The 19145-nt window shown below is 43.3% G+C and overlaps 1 protein-coding gene across 1 annotated transcript; it reads left to right on the top strand.

The window, feature by feature from the left end:
* Nucleotides 1-13109: 13109 nt before the first annotated feature.
* On the top strand, nucleotides 13110-17063 carry LOC121551822 (adhesion G protein-coupled receptor E2-like). Its single transcript, XM_045210707.1, has 9 exons — nucleotides 13110-13124; nucleotides 14507-14698; nucleotides 14819-15025; nucleotides 15203-15438; nucleotides 15534-15600; nucleotides 15686-15777; nucleotides 15991-16150; nucleotides 16524-16586; nucleotides 16771-17063. Exons 1-9 carry the CDS (start codon nucleotides 13110-13112, stop codon nucleotides 16846-16848), a joined length of 1110 nt encoding a protein of 369 aa, XP_045066642.1. The 3' UTR covers nucleotides 16849-17063.
* Nucleotides 17064-19145: the final 2082 nt, after the last annotated feature.

The raw sequence follows: 19145 nt of genomic DNA, 5'->3' as shown, positions 1-19145 counted from the left end.
CGCTCTGAGACCTTGAAGTAGTTTCCCTTGCTCTGCAAGGGCAGCGGCTTTTGTGGAGCGACGGGTAACGGTGCTTCGAGGGTGACTGTTGTCGATGTGTGCAGAGGGTCCCTGGTTCAAGCCCAGGTAGGGGCGAGGAGAGGGACGGAAGCAACACTGTCAAACAAGGCCCAACACTGTCTTCAAGCTGAGCCTGGATTCTAACTTAACCTGACAGCAATGTTTACAGAGTTTCTTTGCTTAAAAAACACTGCCCTGACATGCACACACACTTGTCATTCTGAAACCTGCAAGGGGAGTCTAAGTGGCAGCAAGGGACTTTCACAGTATCCAAAACTTTGAGAATCTGTGATTCTATTTGACAAATTGTGTAAATTCCTCAATTGGATTCAAACATAATGTAAGTGCCTGTGATATGCTGTAATCTTTTATAAGCGCCTCTTTTATCTTGCTGCAAATTTGAATTAAGCTTGAAGTATTCTGTAGATTAGGGAATTTAGCAGTCATACGGACAGAGACTCAGCAAGAGGCAAGGCAGGTTGAAGTGCTCAAAGTGTAGATTTCGGAGATTATAGCTACAGGTCTTAGTGATCCAAAGGTGGAGGTGCCATATAATACAAAATGTCAATCAAATTGTCTTAGAAGATTTACTACATTGACTATACACTGGCAACAGCCAAATGAAAAAGCCTATGTATCAGGCTTAACCTATCATAGCTGAACAGACACAGGTAAGGCAAGTGCCAGCTCCCATGAACAAATTGGCCTCAAAGGACCTCAAAGGGGTACAAAACAATTTGGCCCCGCCCAGGATCATACCATTAGTCTACTAAATTACAATGAGGGGATTCAATTAAGCTGGCCCGGGTGGGCGGAGTTTGCACCGGGTGAAAGTGATTGCATTCCTTTTGGAACCAGGATGCCTCCCTGGCGTGAGCCGGCTGCCCCTTTCTAGCCAACGGCGAAGTCCAAAAGTGCTCAAAACAAAAGTGCCGTTGGTTAAACACGTGGAGTAATGAATAGGATTCAGTGTTTTCACATCTAAAAGTGTTTCCTCTCTTGATAAAAATGCATATCTTCTTTATCTGCCTTCCCAAGTAGGCCTTAAACTAGTTAGAAAAACATACAGTATTCTTTATGGAAAAGACGTGTGTTTCAGAACGATGCACCATGCTGCCTTGTCCACAATATGGGCAGCGCAGATTACCGGGCAGCCCAGATTACTGTTAGATTTGAAAAGGGCGCTCCTCCCTCACCTCTTTTACCTGTTCATGTCACGGGCCATAGCCCGGCACAACCCGTGGCAGCTTAATCGAATCCCCTCAGTTACAGCCAGTAAACTGGTTCTGCAATGTAAAAGGCAATTTCCCTGTCCTTCATTCAATTGATAAATTCAACTAATCTGTTCTTGGCGATACTTTTTTCTTTCTCGATTCTGTAAAAAGTGTATCTGATAAATGTCTGTGTCCAGTTGGTTCTCAAAAAGCCCGAGAAGATTCAGAAAGATATTAAATCCATGTTTTACACCAAGTGAGGAGTTTCCTTGACATTTTAGCAGCCAGACATCTTACATTTCCAAACATCTTTGCAGGAGCAAGTCATTTCTATGTGATGCGGCCGTGGCCACGTGTAGAAGTAGATCACACAGTGCTACCAAAACAAAGATCTACACACATGCAAGAGGCATTTCTCACTTGATACAAAACATGGATTTAATATATTTCTGAATATTCTCTAGCTTTTCGAGAATCACCTGCAACTGGACACGGACATTTATAATATACACTTTTTGCCGAATCGAGAACAAAGAAAGTATCGACAAGAACAGGTTAGTTGAAAAATTCCTTGCTTTCAATTAGCCAGGCTGTAATGGGTATGGAGCACCACATATCCCATTAACAATTATGTAGCTAACGTTCTAGATGACTGCGAAATGACAGGGATTAATGGTAAATGCATTACAGCTGATAGGCCTATATATTTTGCAGGGGAATTGATAAACATCACAAAACAAACTCACAGAATGAAACAAATGAATGCGCCCGAATTGGTGGGAGGCAGAGGGCACATGATTCCATCCAATGATGCATATAAACCCTGGATTGCTGATGCTATGTATTGGCCAATGATAGGCTATGAAGCTACTGGCTGCCATATTGGTAAGCCTACTCCACAGAAGGAGCTGTCCTCCCTAGGAATTAATAGAATTTTACAGTAATTAAATGTAAGTATGTTTTTGTTGTAGTGGAGACAGTAATTTTAGTGCTCTCAAAATGTTTTACTGAAAAAATATATATTTTATTCAAAATAACCCGAATGTATACATTAATAAATGCATTTCTACTGTATATCTTCCTAAATCTTTTTTACAATGGTGGATGAGTACAAAAATGGCTGCAAAGTGGCTTCAAACCAGCCCCCGGGATTCATCTAGGGTTTATACACATCATTGCCTCCATCCCATCGGTAATAACCGTTTTGTGACTGAGAGCATATTGGTGGTGTGAAGAACCTATAGCACTCACTTCACCATATACAGTGGGGGAAAAAAGTATTTAGTCAGCCACCAATTGTGCAAGTTCTCCCACTTAAAAAGATGAGAGAGGCCTGTAATTTTCATCATAGGTACACGTCAACTATGACAGACAAAATGAGAAAAAAAATCCAGAAAATCACATTGTAGGATTTTTAATGAATTTATTTGCAAATTATGGTGGAAAATAAGTATTTGGTCACCTACAAACAAGCAAGATTTCTGGCTCTCACAGACCTGTAACTTCTTCTTTAAGAGGCTCCTCTGTCCTCCACTCGTTGCCTGTATTAATGGCACCTGTTTGAACTTGTTATCAGTATAAAAGACACCTGTCCACAACCTCAAACAGTCACACTCCAAACTCCACTATGGCCAAGACCAAAGAGCTGTCAAAGGACACCAGAAACAAAATTGTAGACCTGCACCAGGCTGGGAAGACTGAATCTGCAATAGGTAAGCAGCTTGGTTTGAAGAAATCAACTGTGGGAGCAATTATTAGGAAATGGAAGACATACAAGACCACTGATAATCTCCCTCGATCTGGGGCTCCACGCAAGATCTCACCCGTGGGGTCAAAATGATCAAAAGAACGGTGAGCAAAAATCCCAGAACCACACGGGGGGACCTAGTGAATGACCTGCAGAGAGCTGGGACCAAAGTAACAAAGCCTACCATCAGTAACACACTACGCCGCCAGGGACTCAAATCCTGCAGTGCCAGACGTGTCCCCCTGCTTAAGCCAGTACATGTCCAGGCCCGTCTGAAGTTTGCTAGAGTGCATTTGGATGATCCAGAAGAGGATTGGGAGAATGTCATATGGTCAGATGAAACCAAAATAGAACTTTTTGGTAAAAACTCAGCTCGTCGTGTTTGGAGGACAAAGAATGCTGAGTTGCATCCAAAGAACACCATACCTACTGTGAAGCATGGGGGTGGAAACATCATGCTTTGGGGCTGTTTTTCTGCAAACCTCCTTCCATCAGCAAGGGCATTGAAGATGAAACGTGGCTGGGTCTTTCAGCATGACAATGATCCCAAACACACTGCCCGGGCAACGAAGGAGTGGCTTCGTAAGAAGCATTTCAAGGTCCTGGAGTGGCCTAGCCAGTCTCCAGATCTCAACCCCATAGAAAATCTTTGGAGGGAGTTGAAAGTCCGTGTTTCCCAGCGACAGCCCCAAAACATCACTGCTCTAGAGGAGATCTGCATGGAGGAATGGGCCAAAATACCAGCAACAGTGTGTGAAAACCTTGTGAAGACTTACAGAAAACGTTTGACCTGTGTCATTGCCAACAAAGGGTATATAACAAAGTATTGAGAAACTTTTGTTATTGACCAAATACTTATTTTCCACCATAATTTGCAAATAAATTCATTAAAAATCCTACAATGTGATTTTCTGGAGAGAAAAAAATCTCATTTTGTCTGTCATAGTTGACGTGTACCTATGATGAAAATTACAGGCCTCTCTCATCTTTTTAAGTGGGAGAATTTGCACAATTGGTGGCTGACTAAATACTTTTTTTCCCCACTGTAGGCCTGTTTGTTGATTGTCCAACATTCATATCCAGTTTTATTTTGCCATGTAGGCTATAAGGGCAAAGTGGGCTACTGTGAGAGATTTTTTAAGATGCATTTTAATTACAGTAGGCTAACAACGACAAGATCTGATCTATGGTCAAGCCACACCACAAGCATAACATCTCTAGGCTATAGGCCTAGTCTTGATGGTTGGGTATTTCCAGAGATTACAAAAAAATCCTTATTGGGCTTCTGAATTGCAAAGCCACATTTAGTTGCCTGCTGTGTTATGCTACTTAAGCGTTTACCGCAGAGCAGGCCTCAAAATGGATGACATCCCCCTCTCCCCCCTCCCTGCCATCAGTGAGAGAATAGCTTCTGACCTCAGCCATCGTCTCCCTCACTTTGTTTTGTTAAGATGGAGGTTTGTATCCAAACCTAAACCAGAGAATTTGCATAAGTCTCAAACCTTCTGATAACAGAGTTTTGGATGGTGTGCAAATTGAGATGTTTCTCTTGGGATGTACGTATGGGTTAGACTGGGTGAGGGTATTCAATGTATTCAGCGCTGGAAGAGGGATCTGTCAGGATGAGCTACTGTTCTCTGTCTCTACTCCTGGGTGAGTGGACTGATATTTCAGTATTTTATCCCAAATGATCATCATGTAGTAATACTGTCTGCCCTTGACTTTGTGTCCTCTCCTTCCTTTCAGGTTCTCTGTTCATTATTGGGACTTCGTCTTATCCTGCTGGTAAGTACCCACTGGGCACAGACTGGTTGAATCAACATTGTTTCCACGTCATTTCAATGAAATTATGTTGAACCAACGTGGAATAGATGTTGAATTGACGTCTTTGCCCAGTGGGAAGTTCTATAACCCCTGCATGTTCTTATTTTTATTCTATCTGATCAGTTTGATTTTGAGTTCTGATATTTGGCAAGCGTGGTTAACAGTACAGCAGTAACTCGTCCTAGGGCAATGTGTCCAATTTCTCCTGATGGCCCATAGCTAAACCCTGGCATTGCAGCTATATTTTTTATTGTCTTCTTCTTCTTCTTCCACCCAGGTTCCTGTGACGGCTACACGGCTCTGGATGAGCCTCGACGTAACTATCTTTTCACCTCTACCTCTATCCCTGGCTTCCCCATCAATACCGACATACAGCGAACAAACATATGGGTGCGCTACATCGGGATCGGAGGGGACACTGTCATTCCACAATGTGCCCCAGTCTATTACGGCGGGGTATATTATCCCATCTATGTGACTTTTACACATCCTCAGTCTGAGTCAGAGACTCCAACAACGGGCTACGCATGTGGAAACACAGGTCTATGCTGTAATTACTATGTAGCTATTGAAGTGATCTACTGCTCTTCTGGAGGATTCTATGTGTACAAGCAAGTGAACAACCACCCAATCAATTACATGGGTTATGTGACATGTGAGTAGCGAGTATATAAATCCCCTGCTTTTTATATGACTTGTACAGTACTCTTACCACACACGTTTAATTGTCTATTGAGCTAAGTATATTGAGCTGTTTAAATGCACTTTATCTGAAGTTTGATTGATGGATTGGTGTATAGTAAAATAGTTCTAAAGCATAAAGCAAGCTACTTGTTTTTGAAGCTGTCAATCTGTTAAGGTCACACAGACATTATATTTGACTTGAAGTGAACCTGCTCTTGTGTCTCATTGTTCCAAGCTAAAATAGTAGACTGTTAAAGTAGACTCTCTGTGTGTCTCTTCTCTCTGTCCAGACCATAGGAACTGTGTAGCAGGCTCCTGTGGTCCCCTTGCAGAGTGCAGTACGACCAAAAATGGAGGCTGTGAATGTGTCTCTGGATACAAGATACCTCCAACACATATACCCACAAACGAATCCTACGGCTGCCAAGGTAGAAGTGACGTAGGGTAATCCAGTTTAACTCAAGCAACGGGTGCTATTTAGGAGCTATGCCCACGGACTGTGTGGTTATATCTGTTTGATCAGTTAAGACAGTATGATGGTTGTTCATTCAGCAGAGACCCACCAGTACAGTACACTGCACTTCTCACATGGAGATAAAAATAGGCAGTCACAAATTGGAATTGGATTGTTTAAACTGGTTGATTTATTGTGTGTGTGTGTGTGTGTGTGTGTGTGTGTGTGTGTGTGTGTGTGTGTGTGTGTGTGTGTGTGTGAGAGTGTGAGTGTGTGTGTTGAACAGGGCCAGCGATAGGCACACTTTTTGGCTCGAGGGCCACATCAGGATACAGAAATTCAACGGCAGATTTGTTAGTCAAAATTCATTTCAAAGACAGAAAAGAAGGTGGTTATTTGAAGATGTGTATACTGAAGCCGTTCTTCTATCCAAAATAATAATTTCTAAAGAAAAAAGTGTTTCTTAAAAAATAATCTACTGCGGCCCGCATTGAATCAATTCACCCTTTATGTAGAAGAAAGCCTCTGACCCTGTCCTAACTCTCCCCAACAGATATCAATGAGTGTGCAGAGACTGCTAATCTCTGCGGTCCGCATTCCAACTGTACTAATTTACCAGGAGCCTACAACTGTAGCTGTCTCGAGGGGTTCGCACCCTCAGACCCAGCCTTAGCACTCAACCCGTCCCGCAACCCCTGCACAGGTGTGTTTATCACACATACACCTACAGCACCAATCATATCAATGACATGAGGCCAGAGTTTGAATTTCATGGCTGCTATGAATAACATACCTGCATTTTTTGCTGTTTTTAACTTTGTGAATATGTACATGTGAATTTTTCTGCTGCCTCCTGTGTAAGCAAGATTTTAAAAAACACACATAAAATAATATTGCTGAACGTTGTCTAGTTTTGTGTGCAAACCACACTTTGATTTGTGGAGCTTTGTCAATATTGGTGTATTAAATCTATGTCCCCCCAGATGTGAATGAGTGTGTGGAGATTGAGAAGGTCTGTGGTGGTTTCGGTACATGTACAAACACACCAGGAAATTACACCTGCACCTGTTACAAGGGATACAAGCCTGACGGACCCTTCGACTGCCAAGGTCTCTGAACAGCACTGACACTAGTTTCCTGTGATAAATCTGATTAAACTTTTTAAATGTTTTAATATAAACCATTTATTTATATAGGGACAGGTACAACATTGACATATTGAATGGATAACAACTGTCATATGCATTGCATCATTACACCTAACTTACACTAATTTACAGTGCTTCCTAAAAGAGATGGAAGAACTCATGGTAGCATTTTATGTTACAGTATATTATTATCTATATCATACACTACGGATCATAATGTTGTCAACCTGGATGCTGCCTGGCACCCTGTCGTAAGATGCTAACTGAACTATTAAACTATTGATCCCCCACAGATATTGACGAGTGTTTTAACTCAACCATCTGTGGTCAGGAGTCTGTCTGCACCAACACACCAGGAGCCCACAACTGTACCTGTCTCCTGGGCTTCTCACCCACAAATCCAGTCCTAGACCCCAGCAATGCCAACCCCTGTAGAGGTACTGTGTTGTCACACTACTGTTGTCGTTAACATACTGTATCATGCGTCGTTGACTAGGTTTACATCCCAAATAGCACCCTATTCCCTATGTAGTACTCTACTTTTGACCAGGTCTGGTCAAAAGAAGTGCACTACTGTATATAGAGAATAGGCTGCCATTTGGGACACAACCTAGGTCTAGGATAAGATAATGGTGTTAGGCGATTCTTGGCCCATATTCACAAAGTGTCTCAGAATAGGAGTGCTGATCTAGGATAAATTTTTCCTTTTAGATCATAATGACTGAGATTGTGGATAGGTAGCACCTGATATTAGAGCAGCAGTCATACCAAAGATGTGTTATAACTAAACCAAGATAGACCACAGCCTGTCGTTTCAAATGGAAACAAATGAGCCATAGTGGGCGGAACAAGCAACGAGGTGGGCAGAGCCAAGCAGGAGCTAGCGAGATCCTACTATATTTGGTAGTGGGTGGAATCGCCAACCGGATGCTTCACATTTATACATCCGGTGAAATATCTGTCTCATTGTTCTATCTGTGGTCCTACTCTTAGATGCTTTGTGGCAATAACTTGTTCTTAGGAACTGTATCTGTGGTTTGAACCCTACAGACATTGATGAGTGTCTGAATGCAACCATGTGTGGTCCCAGTGCCAACTGTACCAACTCTTATGGGGCACACAGCTGTACCTGTCTCTGTGGTTACCTACTCACCAGCCCAGATGCCATAGCCAGCATGCATGTAAACATTTGTGTGTGTGGTGTGTCTTTGAATGTACAGTCGTGGTCAAAAGTTTTGAGAATGACACAAGTATTGGTCTTCACAAAGTTTGCTGCTTCAGTGTTTTTAGATATTTTTGTCAGATGTTACTATGGTATACTGAAGTATAATTACAATCATTCCATAAGTGTTAAAGGCTTTTATTGACAATTACATTAAGTTTATGCAAAGAGTCAATATTTGCAATGTTGACCCTTCTTTTTCAAGACCTCTGCAATCCGCCCTGGCATGCTGTCAATTAACTTCTGGGCCACATCCTGACTGATGGCAGCCCATTCTTGCATAATCAATGTTTGGAGTTTGTCACAATTTGTGGGGTTTTGTTTGTCCACCCGCCTCTTGAGGATTGACCACAAGTTCTCAATGGGATTAAGGTCTGGGGAGTTTCCTGGCCGTGGACCCAAAATGTTGATGTTTTGTTCCCCGAGCCACTTAGTTATCACTTTTGCCTTATGGCAAGGTGCTCCATCATGCTGGAAAAGGCATTGTTTGTCACCAAACTGTTCTTGGATGGTTGGGAGAAGTTGCTCTCTGAGGATGTGTTGGTACCATTCTTTATTCATGGCTGTGTTCTTAGGCAAAATTGTGAGTGAGCCCACTCCCTTGGCTGAGAAGCAACCCCACACATGAATGGTCTCAGGATGCTTTACTGTTGGCATGACACAGGACTGATGGTAGCGCTCACCTTGTCTTCTCCAGACAAGCTTTTTTCCCAAACAATCAGAAAGGGGATTCATCAGACAAAATGACTTTACCCCAGTCCTCAGCAGTCCAATCCATGTACATTTTGCAGAATATCAGTCTGTCCCTGATGTTTTTCCTGGAGAGAAGTGGCTTCTTCGCTGCCCTTCTTGACACCAGGCCATCCTCCAAAAGTCTTTGCCTCACTGTGCGTGCAGATGCACTCACACCTGCCTGCTGCCATTCCTGAGCAAGCTCTGCACTGGTGGTGCCCCGATCCCACAGCTGAATCAACTTTAGGAGATGGTCCTGGCGCTTGCTGGACTTTCTTGGGCGCCCTGAAGCCTTCTTCACAACAATTGAACCTCTCTCCTTGAAGTTCTTGATGATCCGATAAATGGTTGATTTAGTTGCAATCTTACTAGCAGCAATATCCTTGCCTGTGAAGCCCTTTTTGTGCAAAGCAATGATGACGGCACGTGTTTCCTTGCAGGTAACCATGGTTAACAGAGGAAGAACAATGATTTCAAGCACCACCCTCCTTTTAAAGCTTCCAGTCTGTTATTCTAACTCAATCAGCATGACAGAGTGATCTCCAGCCTTGTCCTCGTCAACACTCTCACCTGTGTTAACGAGAGAATCACTGACATGATGTCAGCTGGTCCTTTTGTGGCAGGGCTGAAATGCAGTGGAAATGTTTTTTGGGGATTAAGTTCATTTTCATGGCAAAGAAGGACTTTGCAATTAATTGTAATTCATCTAATCACTCTTCATAACATTCTGGAGTATATGCAAATTGCCATCATAAAAACTGAGGCAGCAGACTTTGTGAACATTAATATTTGTGTCATTCTCAAAACGTTTGACCACGACCTTATATCCGTTACAGTATGTGTGTATAACCCTGTGAGTGTATGTTTCTCCCTGCAGACATAGATGAGTGTGCTGACACCCCTGGTCTATGTGGTCTCCACTCTGTGTGTACCAATGCACCGGGGAGCTTCCACTGTTCCTGTGTGGAAGGGTACTTCTCCTCCACTGGAGTACTGTGGGAAACTGATGTCACTGTGTGTGATAGTGAGTCATACTTGTATTGTTTGGAAATATATTATGTACAGAAGAGGTCCAGTGTAGTGAAATGCTTGGGAGATCAGATGGGAACTTGATATATTATTTTCTCTCTTTTCTCTCTTTTCTCTCTTTTCTCTCTTTTCTCTCTTTTCTTCTCTCTCTCTCTCTCTCTCTCTCTCTCTCTCTCTCTCTCTCTCTCTCTCTCTCTCTCTCTCTCTCTCTCTCTCTCTCTCTCTCTCTCCCTCCCTCTTCACAGGTGTTGATGACATTATAGCCTCCATAGTTCCCCCAGAGGTAAGTGGTTGGAAACACACAGGGCTTTAGAATGGATCCTGTGCAAGTACCACCCATACAGTATGGTGGGCTTTAAAATGGATCCTGTCAGAAGAAAGTTGAAGGAAAAGTATCACTGACGACAAAGACATTGTAACAATGTTGTCATCTGGTTGTGCTGATGTTGTTGTGTTGATGTTGACGTGCTGATGTTGTGTTGAGTTGATGTTGTGTTGATGTTGTGCTGATGTTGTGCTGATGTTGTATCTGTGTTCCCGCTGCAGGGCCAGTCTAAGGAGATGTACTTCCTCTACCAGATGAACCAACAGCTGAGGGAGAACCCTGACATTGTCCTACCAGAGGGGGTCAGTACAGCAACCTTTACATCTGATAGACTAGCCAATCCAGAAACAACCCCTAGCTCTTACTATCTATTCTAGACACTTCTGTAGACCTTGGGCCATATGTATCAAGTCTCTCAGAGTAGGAGTGCTGATCCAATTTTATTTATGTGATCTAAAAGTTTAAACTGATCCTAAATCAGCACTCCTACTCTGAGATGCTTGATACAAATGGCCACTGACATGCTCATTCATTGATCTCTGGCACCACTTAGTGGATCATTTGGATATGGGTCAGGTTTCAGTACATAGTTCTATTCCCCACCCAGAGGGTCCTGTTTTATGTCTCCACATGCTAACTAATGTCATTGTATCTCTCCCTCCATTCTTCTGTCCCTTCTTTCTCTCCCATTTTATTTTTTCCTCAGTCAGTGACAAACAGCCTCTCCACAGCCCTGGTAATGGCCCCTTCCAACTCTGTCTCATGTTTTAAGTAATAATAATCGGAGTGGGGTTAGTTTGTCTTAGTCAAGGCAGTATGTTTATCATTGAGTACCTTTACATGCACACTAATAATTTGATATTAAACTGATTATGGCAGAAGGCCGAGTATGGCATTAGTCATGTAAACACCTTACTCTGCTTATCTTAATCGGCTTAAGGTTATAATTGAAGTAAGCGTACGCAGATTAAAACACCTGGTTTTGTGAGCAATCTTTCTCATTATTAGGACACGTAAACAGCTTAATCGGCGTTCCAGCTGTGTATTTGATCTTATGCGCGAGTGAAGTGAGTTCGCAAAAACAGAAATTATGCGTCTTATAAATAAAAGTTCGGACATACACATCCAATAGTCTTCGCAAAATTAACATGGTTACTGTGGTAGAACGTTTATTTTGATTGGCGATTTCCTGCATTTATCAAAAGGCCCATCAGTAGCCTGATCTCAGATGTGTCAATGTAAACAGGATTATTAGGGAAATCGTTCTTCTTGCAAAGCATGTAAACGTTTTAAACGAACTATTATATTAACCAGACTATCCACAATAATCACATTATTGTGTGCATGAAACCATGCTCATTCATTAATTCATTAATTAATTCCTCCATTAATTCATAAATTCATCCATCTATCCATTTCCTTAGAAGGTGTCCGGAGTTGGAAGCATCTCAGCGCAGCAGGCCAGTACAGGCCAGGTGTGGAGTGGGGCTGGAAAGGATGGCGGGGAGTCCGGCAGTGTGGTCCTGAAGATCTCAGAGCTCCTGGTGAATGCCTTAGTGGACCCTTCTCAGGGCCGGGTCAACAAAACCATACAGACACCTGAGCTGGGTAAGAAGAACCATTACCACAGTATGGACCTACATACAGCCCCTACCACCTTTCCATCCAACATCCCTGGTCATCCCTACTGCATCTGATCTTGGGGACTCTCTAAACACATGCTTCGTTTGTAAATTATGTTGGAGTGTTGGAGTGAGCCCCTGGCTATCTGGCTTGCTTCATATAAGGAATTTGACATTATTTATATTTTTACTTTTACTTTTGATACTTAAGTATATATTAGCAATTACATTTACTTTTGATACTTAAGTATATTTAAAACCAAATACTTTTAGACTTTTACTCAACTAGGATTTTACTGGGTGACTTTCATTTTTATTTGAGTCATTTTCTGTATCATACTCAAGTATGATAATTGGGTATTTTTTTCCACCACTTCACATACTCTCTCCCTCATTCTCCCCATATAAAATAATACTTGTACTGTAAATGTGTATGTTAGATATTAGTCTGCAGGTAATCGAGGCCAACAGTACAGACACCTCTTCCCTCTCAGCCAGGGGAAACACCATGGACATCAACCTACAGGCTCTGGCCAGAAACAATAATGGTGAGATAGACCAGACACAACTGTATAGTGGTGATTATAATAATAAAATATAAATAATAATAATAATTTATTATTATTATAGTGGTGATTAAGTTGACAATGAAGAATATCACCATGATGATGACTATTATGGGAATCATACTGATGATAATGATACTGATGATGATGGTGGTGATGATGACGATGATGACTATTGCGTGGACGATGATGATGATGATGATAATGATTCTGATGATGATGGTGGTGTTGGTGATAATGATGGTGACTATTCCGGGGGTGATGATGACGATGAAGGTTCTGAGTGTTATTTAACGACAGCCCCCTACTCTGTGTCCCTAGGTACAGCATCAGCAGTATTCCTGACAGTCAGTGGGATGGAGAGCCTTCTGGGCGCTAGCTTCTTGCAGACAGAAAACCACACAGAGATGTTGTCTGATGTCATCACCGCCACACTGCCCAAGATCAACCACACCCAGCTCTCTGAGCCTGTCAACTTCACCATGCGCCACAAGAGGGTATGTCGTCTGTCTGTCTGTCTGTTTGTCTGTGTGTCTGTCTGTCTGATTGTACAGTCGGCTTTCCTGCCAGTTCTTGATTATGGTGACGCCATTTACCAGATTGCAGCAGCCACTACTCTTACACCTTTGGATGCCATCTACCATAGCGCCATTTGTTTTACTACTGGTGACAGTTTTAATACTCACCACTGCATCCTGTATCAAAAGGTTGTCTGGTCCCCATTAAAGTCCCGTAGATCACTTCCTTACTCCCTTTTTGTTTACAAAGCCCTACTACATAAGCTTCCAAATGACCTAACTTTGTTGCTAACGTATAAAATAATTAGATCCCAGACCCGTTCACAGAGTTGGTTAACTCTTCAGATTCCACGGGTCTCCAAGGAATGAGTTAAATCCACTTTTAGTTTTCATGCTACACATTTTTGGAATCACAAATTCATTACATTTGGATTCCCTGGTGCCACTAGGGCATTTTAAAACCCTGATGATAAATTAATTCACAGAGGTGTGCAATTGTTTTGATTGATTGATTGTAATAACTTGTTTATGAGGGCTGTGATGTTAGTAATGTTCTAATGTAATGTACTTGTTATTTGTATTTTTTTCAATTATTATTTTACTTTATTTTCTAAAGGCACCATTGAAAATGAGACCCTGGTCTCAATTGGGCTCCCCTGATTAAATACAAGTAAATAAATGCCTGTCTGTCTAACTCTCTCTATTTCTGTCCATCTTACAATTCTGTCAGTCAGTTGAGGTGTTGTGTTGCTGTTGCTGATCTGTGCTGGTTATTCATTCTCCCTCAGTCTGTTTCTCTCCCTCTCTCCTTCTCCCTCTCTCCCTCTCCCTCTCTCCTTCTCCCTCTCTCCCTCTCTCCTTCTCCCTCTCTCCTTCTCTCCCTCTCCCTCTCTCCTTCTCCCTCTCTCCTTCGTCCTCTCTCCCTCTCTCCCTCTCTCTCCCTCTCCCTCTCTCCCTCCCTCTCTCCCTCTCCCTCTCTCCCTCTCTCTCTTCCTCTCCCTCTCTCCCTCTCTCCCCACTCGCTGTCTCTGTCAGCTGTAGCGAAGCACTAGAAAATCATTCCATTATGAGGCATCTACACTCACATATTCTCTGTCTGTTTGTCTGGCTGGCTAGCTGGCTGTCTGTTTGTCTGTCTATACATCCCTCCATCCCTCATAGCATACTATCAGTATCTAAACCTGTATCTATCTATCTTTCTCTCTCTCTCTCTCTCTCTCTCTCTCTCTCTCTCTCTCTCTCTCTCTCTCTCTCTCTCTCTCTCTCTCTCTCTCTCTCTCTCTCTCTCTCTCTCTCTCTCTCTCTCTCTCTCTCTCTCTCTCTCTCTCTCTCTCTTCTCTCACTCTCTCTGTCTGTCTCAGAGGTTGGCTGAGCCTGGCCTGATGACCTGTGTGTACTGGAAGGACAGAGGAGTGGAATATGGGAATGGAACAGAGGGGAAGATGAGGCATTGGTCAGTGGACGGCTGTTGGGTCGTGTTCTCCGATGAGAACTACACAGTGTGCAGCTGTTCTCACCTCTCCACCTTTGCACTCATCATGCAGACTGGGGAGGTACAGGCTCAGCCGTGTGGGTGTGTGTGTGGGTATGAGCGATTGTGTGTGTTTGTGTTTTGGTGCACACATTAGTGTGTGTGTGTTCATGCTTACGTGTGTGTGTCTCCATCCTTCCAGACTGTGTCGGAGGATAATCCCTTCCTAGAGTGGGTGAACAGAATGTGTGTGATCGTGGGCCTGGTCTTCTTTGCTCTGGCCATCCTCACCTTCCTGCTGTGTAGCTGGAACCCTAAGATCAACAACACAGCCCGCCTCCACCTCTGCCTCTGCCTCTTCCTGTCCCATCTGCTGCTCCTATTGGATTACACCTACCTCACTCACAAGGTACTGGGTTAGAAAATAAAGTTCATTTGTGTGTACATGTCTTTTTCGTTCTCTTTTTGTGTGTGTGTGTGTGTGTGAGTGTGTGTGAGTGCATGCTGGGTTCTGCGTGTGCGTGCCTGCATGCGTGTGAGCATGTCCATGTGTTTATTTCTATCTCATAGTCCTCTCTGTCTCCAGCTGGTGTGCTCCATCATGGCAGGTCTCCTCCACTTCCTGGTAGTGGCCAGTTTCCTGTGGATGCTGCTGGAGGCGCTCCAGCTCTACCTGCTGGTCCAGAGACTCTCCAGGATCCAGGTCATCCAGAGGGACGGCCTCCAGAAGAAATACCTCTACCTGATTGGCTATGGCATCCCCCTGGTGATCGTGGGCGTGTCTGCAGCGGTGAAGCAAGACGGCTATGGGGGAACTAAAGTGTGAGTAGAAATTGTACACACACACACACACACTCATTCTCTATCTTGCACTAACACACACTTACAAGACATGTTCATTTGTTTCTGTGTTTCAGATGCTGGCTGAAGCCAGAACAATACTTTACCTGGGCTGTGTTAGGGCCAGTGTGTACTGTCCTAGCAGTGAGTGGATCTACACGCACACACACACATATGCATGCACACACACACACAAACACACACTGACCTCCTTATGCTTCTTCCACAGCTGAACTGGATATTGTTCTGTGTTACTATCTGGAGTTTGAGACCTACCTTGGCCAACATGAAGAGTGATGTCTCACAGTCCAAAGACACCAGGTGTGTGTGCACATATGTTTGTGAACATACAGTAACTAAACCATATGTAATGTGTATGTTTGTTGATACCGATGGGAATACGTGGGAGTGTTAGTGTTCTTGTCTCTTCATATGAATCCATATGATGTTTTTACACCATTCCATCTCTCACCTCCCTCCCTATCTCACCTTCCTCCCTCTACTCCACCCCCCCACCCCACCCCTCTCATTCAGACTGATCATCTTTAAGATCCTGGCACAGTTTGTGATCCTGGGTTGTACCTGGGTGCTGGGCTTTTTCCAGTCCACCATGGTCTTCAAGTACTTCTTCATCGTGCTCAACTCCCAGCAGGGCACCTTCCTCTACATCGTTCACTGTCTCTTCAACAAGGAGGTAGACCTACACCACAAGCACACACACACACACACATACACACACGTGCACACACACATATGCACACACACACACACGCACACACACACACACACACACACACCTTCTTAATCTCCCCTCTGTCTGCCCTCCACAATCCATCATACTTCTTAACCTCCCCTCCCTACCCCTCCACAACTTCCTGATAACTCACCCCTTGTGTCTTTTTATGTTGTATGGTTTTGGTATGTTTATAATATTGTACTTATAATAAGTGTTGTGTTGTATTTTGAAAGGTGAGGAAGTAGTACTGGAGGTGTTACTGTGTTGTACAGTGTGCTCTGTGTATAATTAGTGTTGGTGTGTTGTTGTTGTGTTGTGTATTGTATCATAGGTACGTGATGAGTACAGGAAGTGGCTGGGCTGTTCTTCCAGCTCCTCTACTCCAGACTCTATGGTAAGTCTATACCCTCCTCACTCATCACTAGTTCTTAAATCTATGTGTGGCTTCCTCTTATTTCCAGGCTGAATGTAATGTTACTGAATGACCCTCTGGCCAAGTCCCTTATATACTGTAACTTATGTAAGCATATTATTTTACCACAGAAAGGAAACCTGTTGAGGTCTTGTTTTTCCAACAGAAAGGAGCACCTTCAGTCTCTGAAGACCTGGACAAGGCTGGCAAAGAGAGACAAAACAAAGGAACACGGCCAGGATGAGAGCAACATGATAAGTTACCATCAGACCTTCAAAGCATTTCAGCACCGTGGGCCTCCACGGTATATCTTTCAATGCACACTGTACACATTAAGTATGAGAGCGAGAGAGAGAGAGAGAGGGGTGGGTTTTTATGGATGCTAATGACTCAGATGACACAGCCTGACCTTTTGTAATTACTAATATTTCCTTTATCTACTTAAAACAATGTTTTATTATCCTGCAAATTCATTTATAGAATGTCATATTTATCAATTTATTATGTACACGGTAGTTACAGCATATTTACCTGTGTGCAAAATAAACAAATGAAAATGTCTAGGTTGCAGTTGTTTTTATATAAATAAATAACTGCATCTCTACCTGCTTTGAGTCTAGCATTTACCATTGGATTGTCCATCAGGGACAATAATGATTTATTCAATGGAATCCCTGTGGCTGAGCCCAGATAAGAAAGTCTCGGGCAGCTGCAGTCTGAAGTGTTTTGAGAGCAGAGAGACTGGGTTTCCAGACACAGATGGCACAGGAGTGGTGAGGAGAGGACAGGAGGGCATCCTCTCAGAGCTATAATAGAATAACTAGAAGAGAACCACAGCAGTAGACAGACAGTACTGCACTTGCATTCTATTGCAATGCCCTCTTTTCACCACGTGGCTGCAGCACCTAATCGTCAATACTCTCGCTCTCATTGGAGTTAGGAGTTAAAGCGAGTACACAGGTCTCCTGTTGATGGCGAGATACCATTGGGTGCATAGGTTCCATCCTAGCCATGATTCAATTGATTAACAAACAATGAAAACCTGGTGGGGTTTTAGGGAGAGAGTGGGAGAAAGACAAAAATATGGAGATGGATAGATAGATGGCAGGAAAAGTCAACGGGAGGAGGAGATATAGAGGCATACAGAGATGGATGGAAAGAAAGGGAGATTCGAAGACTGGTGAATGCAGCAGCAGGAGTGAAAGAGAATACAATAGGGGGACAGAGAAGAAGAAGAAGAAGAAGAAGAAGAAGAAGAAGAAGAAGAAGAAGAAGAAGAAGAAGAAGAAGAAGAAGAAGAAGAAGAAGAGGCTGGGTGTGGGGTGTTTTGCTCCGAGTCACAGTGCTGCTAGTCTCTTTGCCTGTTACCATGGGAACGCAGCTGCAGTGCTCGCTGGAGTCGTGCTGGTCTGTCAGCCGGGAAACGCTGTTTGGTAAACAGTCTTGTTCTTTGAGTTCGAATGTGTTAGACTTTGTCAAAATAGTCAGGAATAAACTCCAAACCATGTTAGAAATCGATGCAGTGCGGCTGGGGGTGTTTAGTATGCAAAGTTGCCAGGCAGCTAACAAATCACCCACTGGGCACAGATGTCAGTTGAAAGTCTAGGGTTGATTGAAATTTGGTTGAATTGTCAACTAATGTGAATTCCACGTGAAATCAACAAAAAAATGCACCATGTTATTGGATTTAGGTTAAAGGTTGATTCAACCAGTTTTTGCCCAGTGGGCAGTCATTTACTGAATTCCAAATCAATCCCCAGTCCTCCTCAACTATCCTCCAGGCACTCCTTTAGATCTGAAAAGAGCAGATAGGTTAACATGGTAATTGCTTTACTTTGCTGTTTAATTGGATGGGTGATATTTACCATAGCCTAAGGGGCAGAGGTCGATTAGGATTTCAGCAAAAGTCTTCCATAATGAGTCTGTAATTATGCGTAAAGCCTCTGAGATGTAGTGGGTCTTTCTGTCCAACAGGCCTGGGGGTTAGTTAGTGATACAGTGGTATGACCAATATGTTACAAATTCCCTGCCAGTGACTCTTAGCACACCATCTCACAGCGCTCTCAGAGAAACAAACTCTGTAACTTCTGCAGTAGACTACCCTCCCCCACTGGAGCCAAGCAGGCCAGGGGGGTTAAAAACTGGCTCTTCACACCTAGGGCCCTGGCCACTGATTTGTTGCTAGGGGTCCTGGTTGCCAGGGGCCTTATCACACTGTGGGGTCATCACAGGCGGTCAGCTTGGGTCCCAGATCAGAAACTCCTGCCTCCCCCTCTGTCTACATCAAGCAGTCACAGAGAGCAGCAAGCTCATCTCTATCCTGCACAACAACAGCTGGACTCATATCTCTGAGCTTGTGGGATGGTGTGTGTGCACAAAGTGAGTTGTGTGAGATTTGTATATTGTTCTTAGTAGTTGTTACTATTGTTGTATAATGTATTTGTGTATAGCTGTATTGTAATATGGCAGGTAGCATATATACTGAACAAAAATATAAACGCAACATGTAAAGTCTTGGTCTCATGTCTCATGAGATGAAAT

This window comes from Coregonus clupeaformis, chromosome 35, assembly GCF_020615455.1.
Source record: "Coregonus clupeaformis isolate EN_2021a chromosome 35, ASM2061545v1, whole genome shotgun sequence".
NCBI classification, from domain to species: Eukaryota; Metazoa; Chordata; class Actinopteri; order Salmoniformes; family Salmonidae; genus Coregonus; species Coregonus clupeaformis.
Note: the sequence above shows the minus strand (reverse complement) of the source record. Positions and strands in the feature narration are given on the sequence as shown.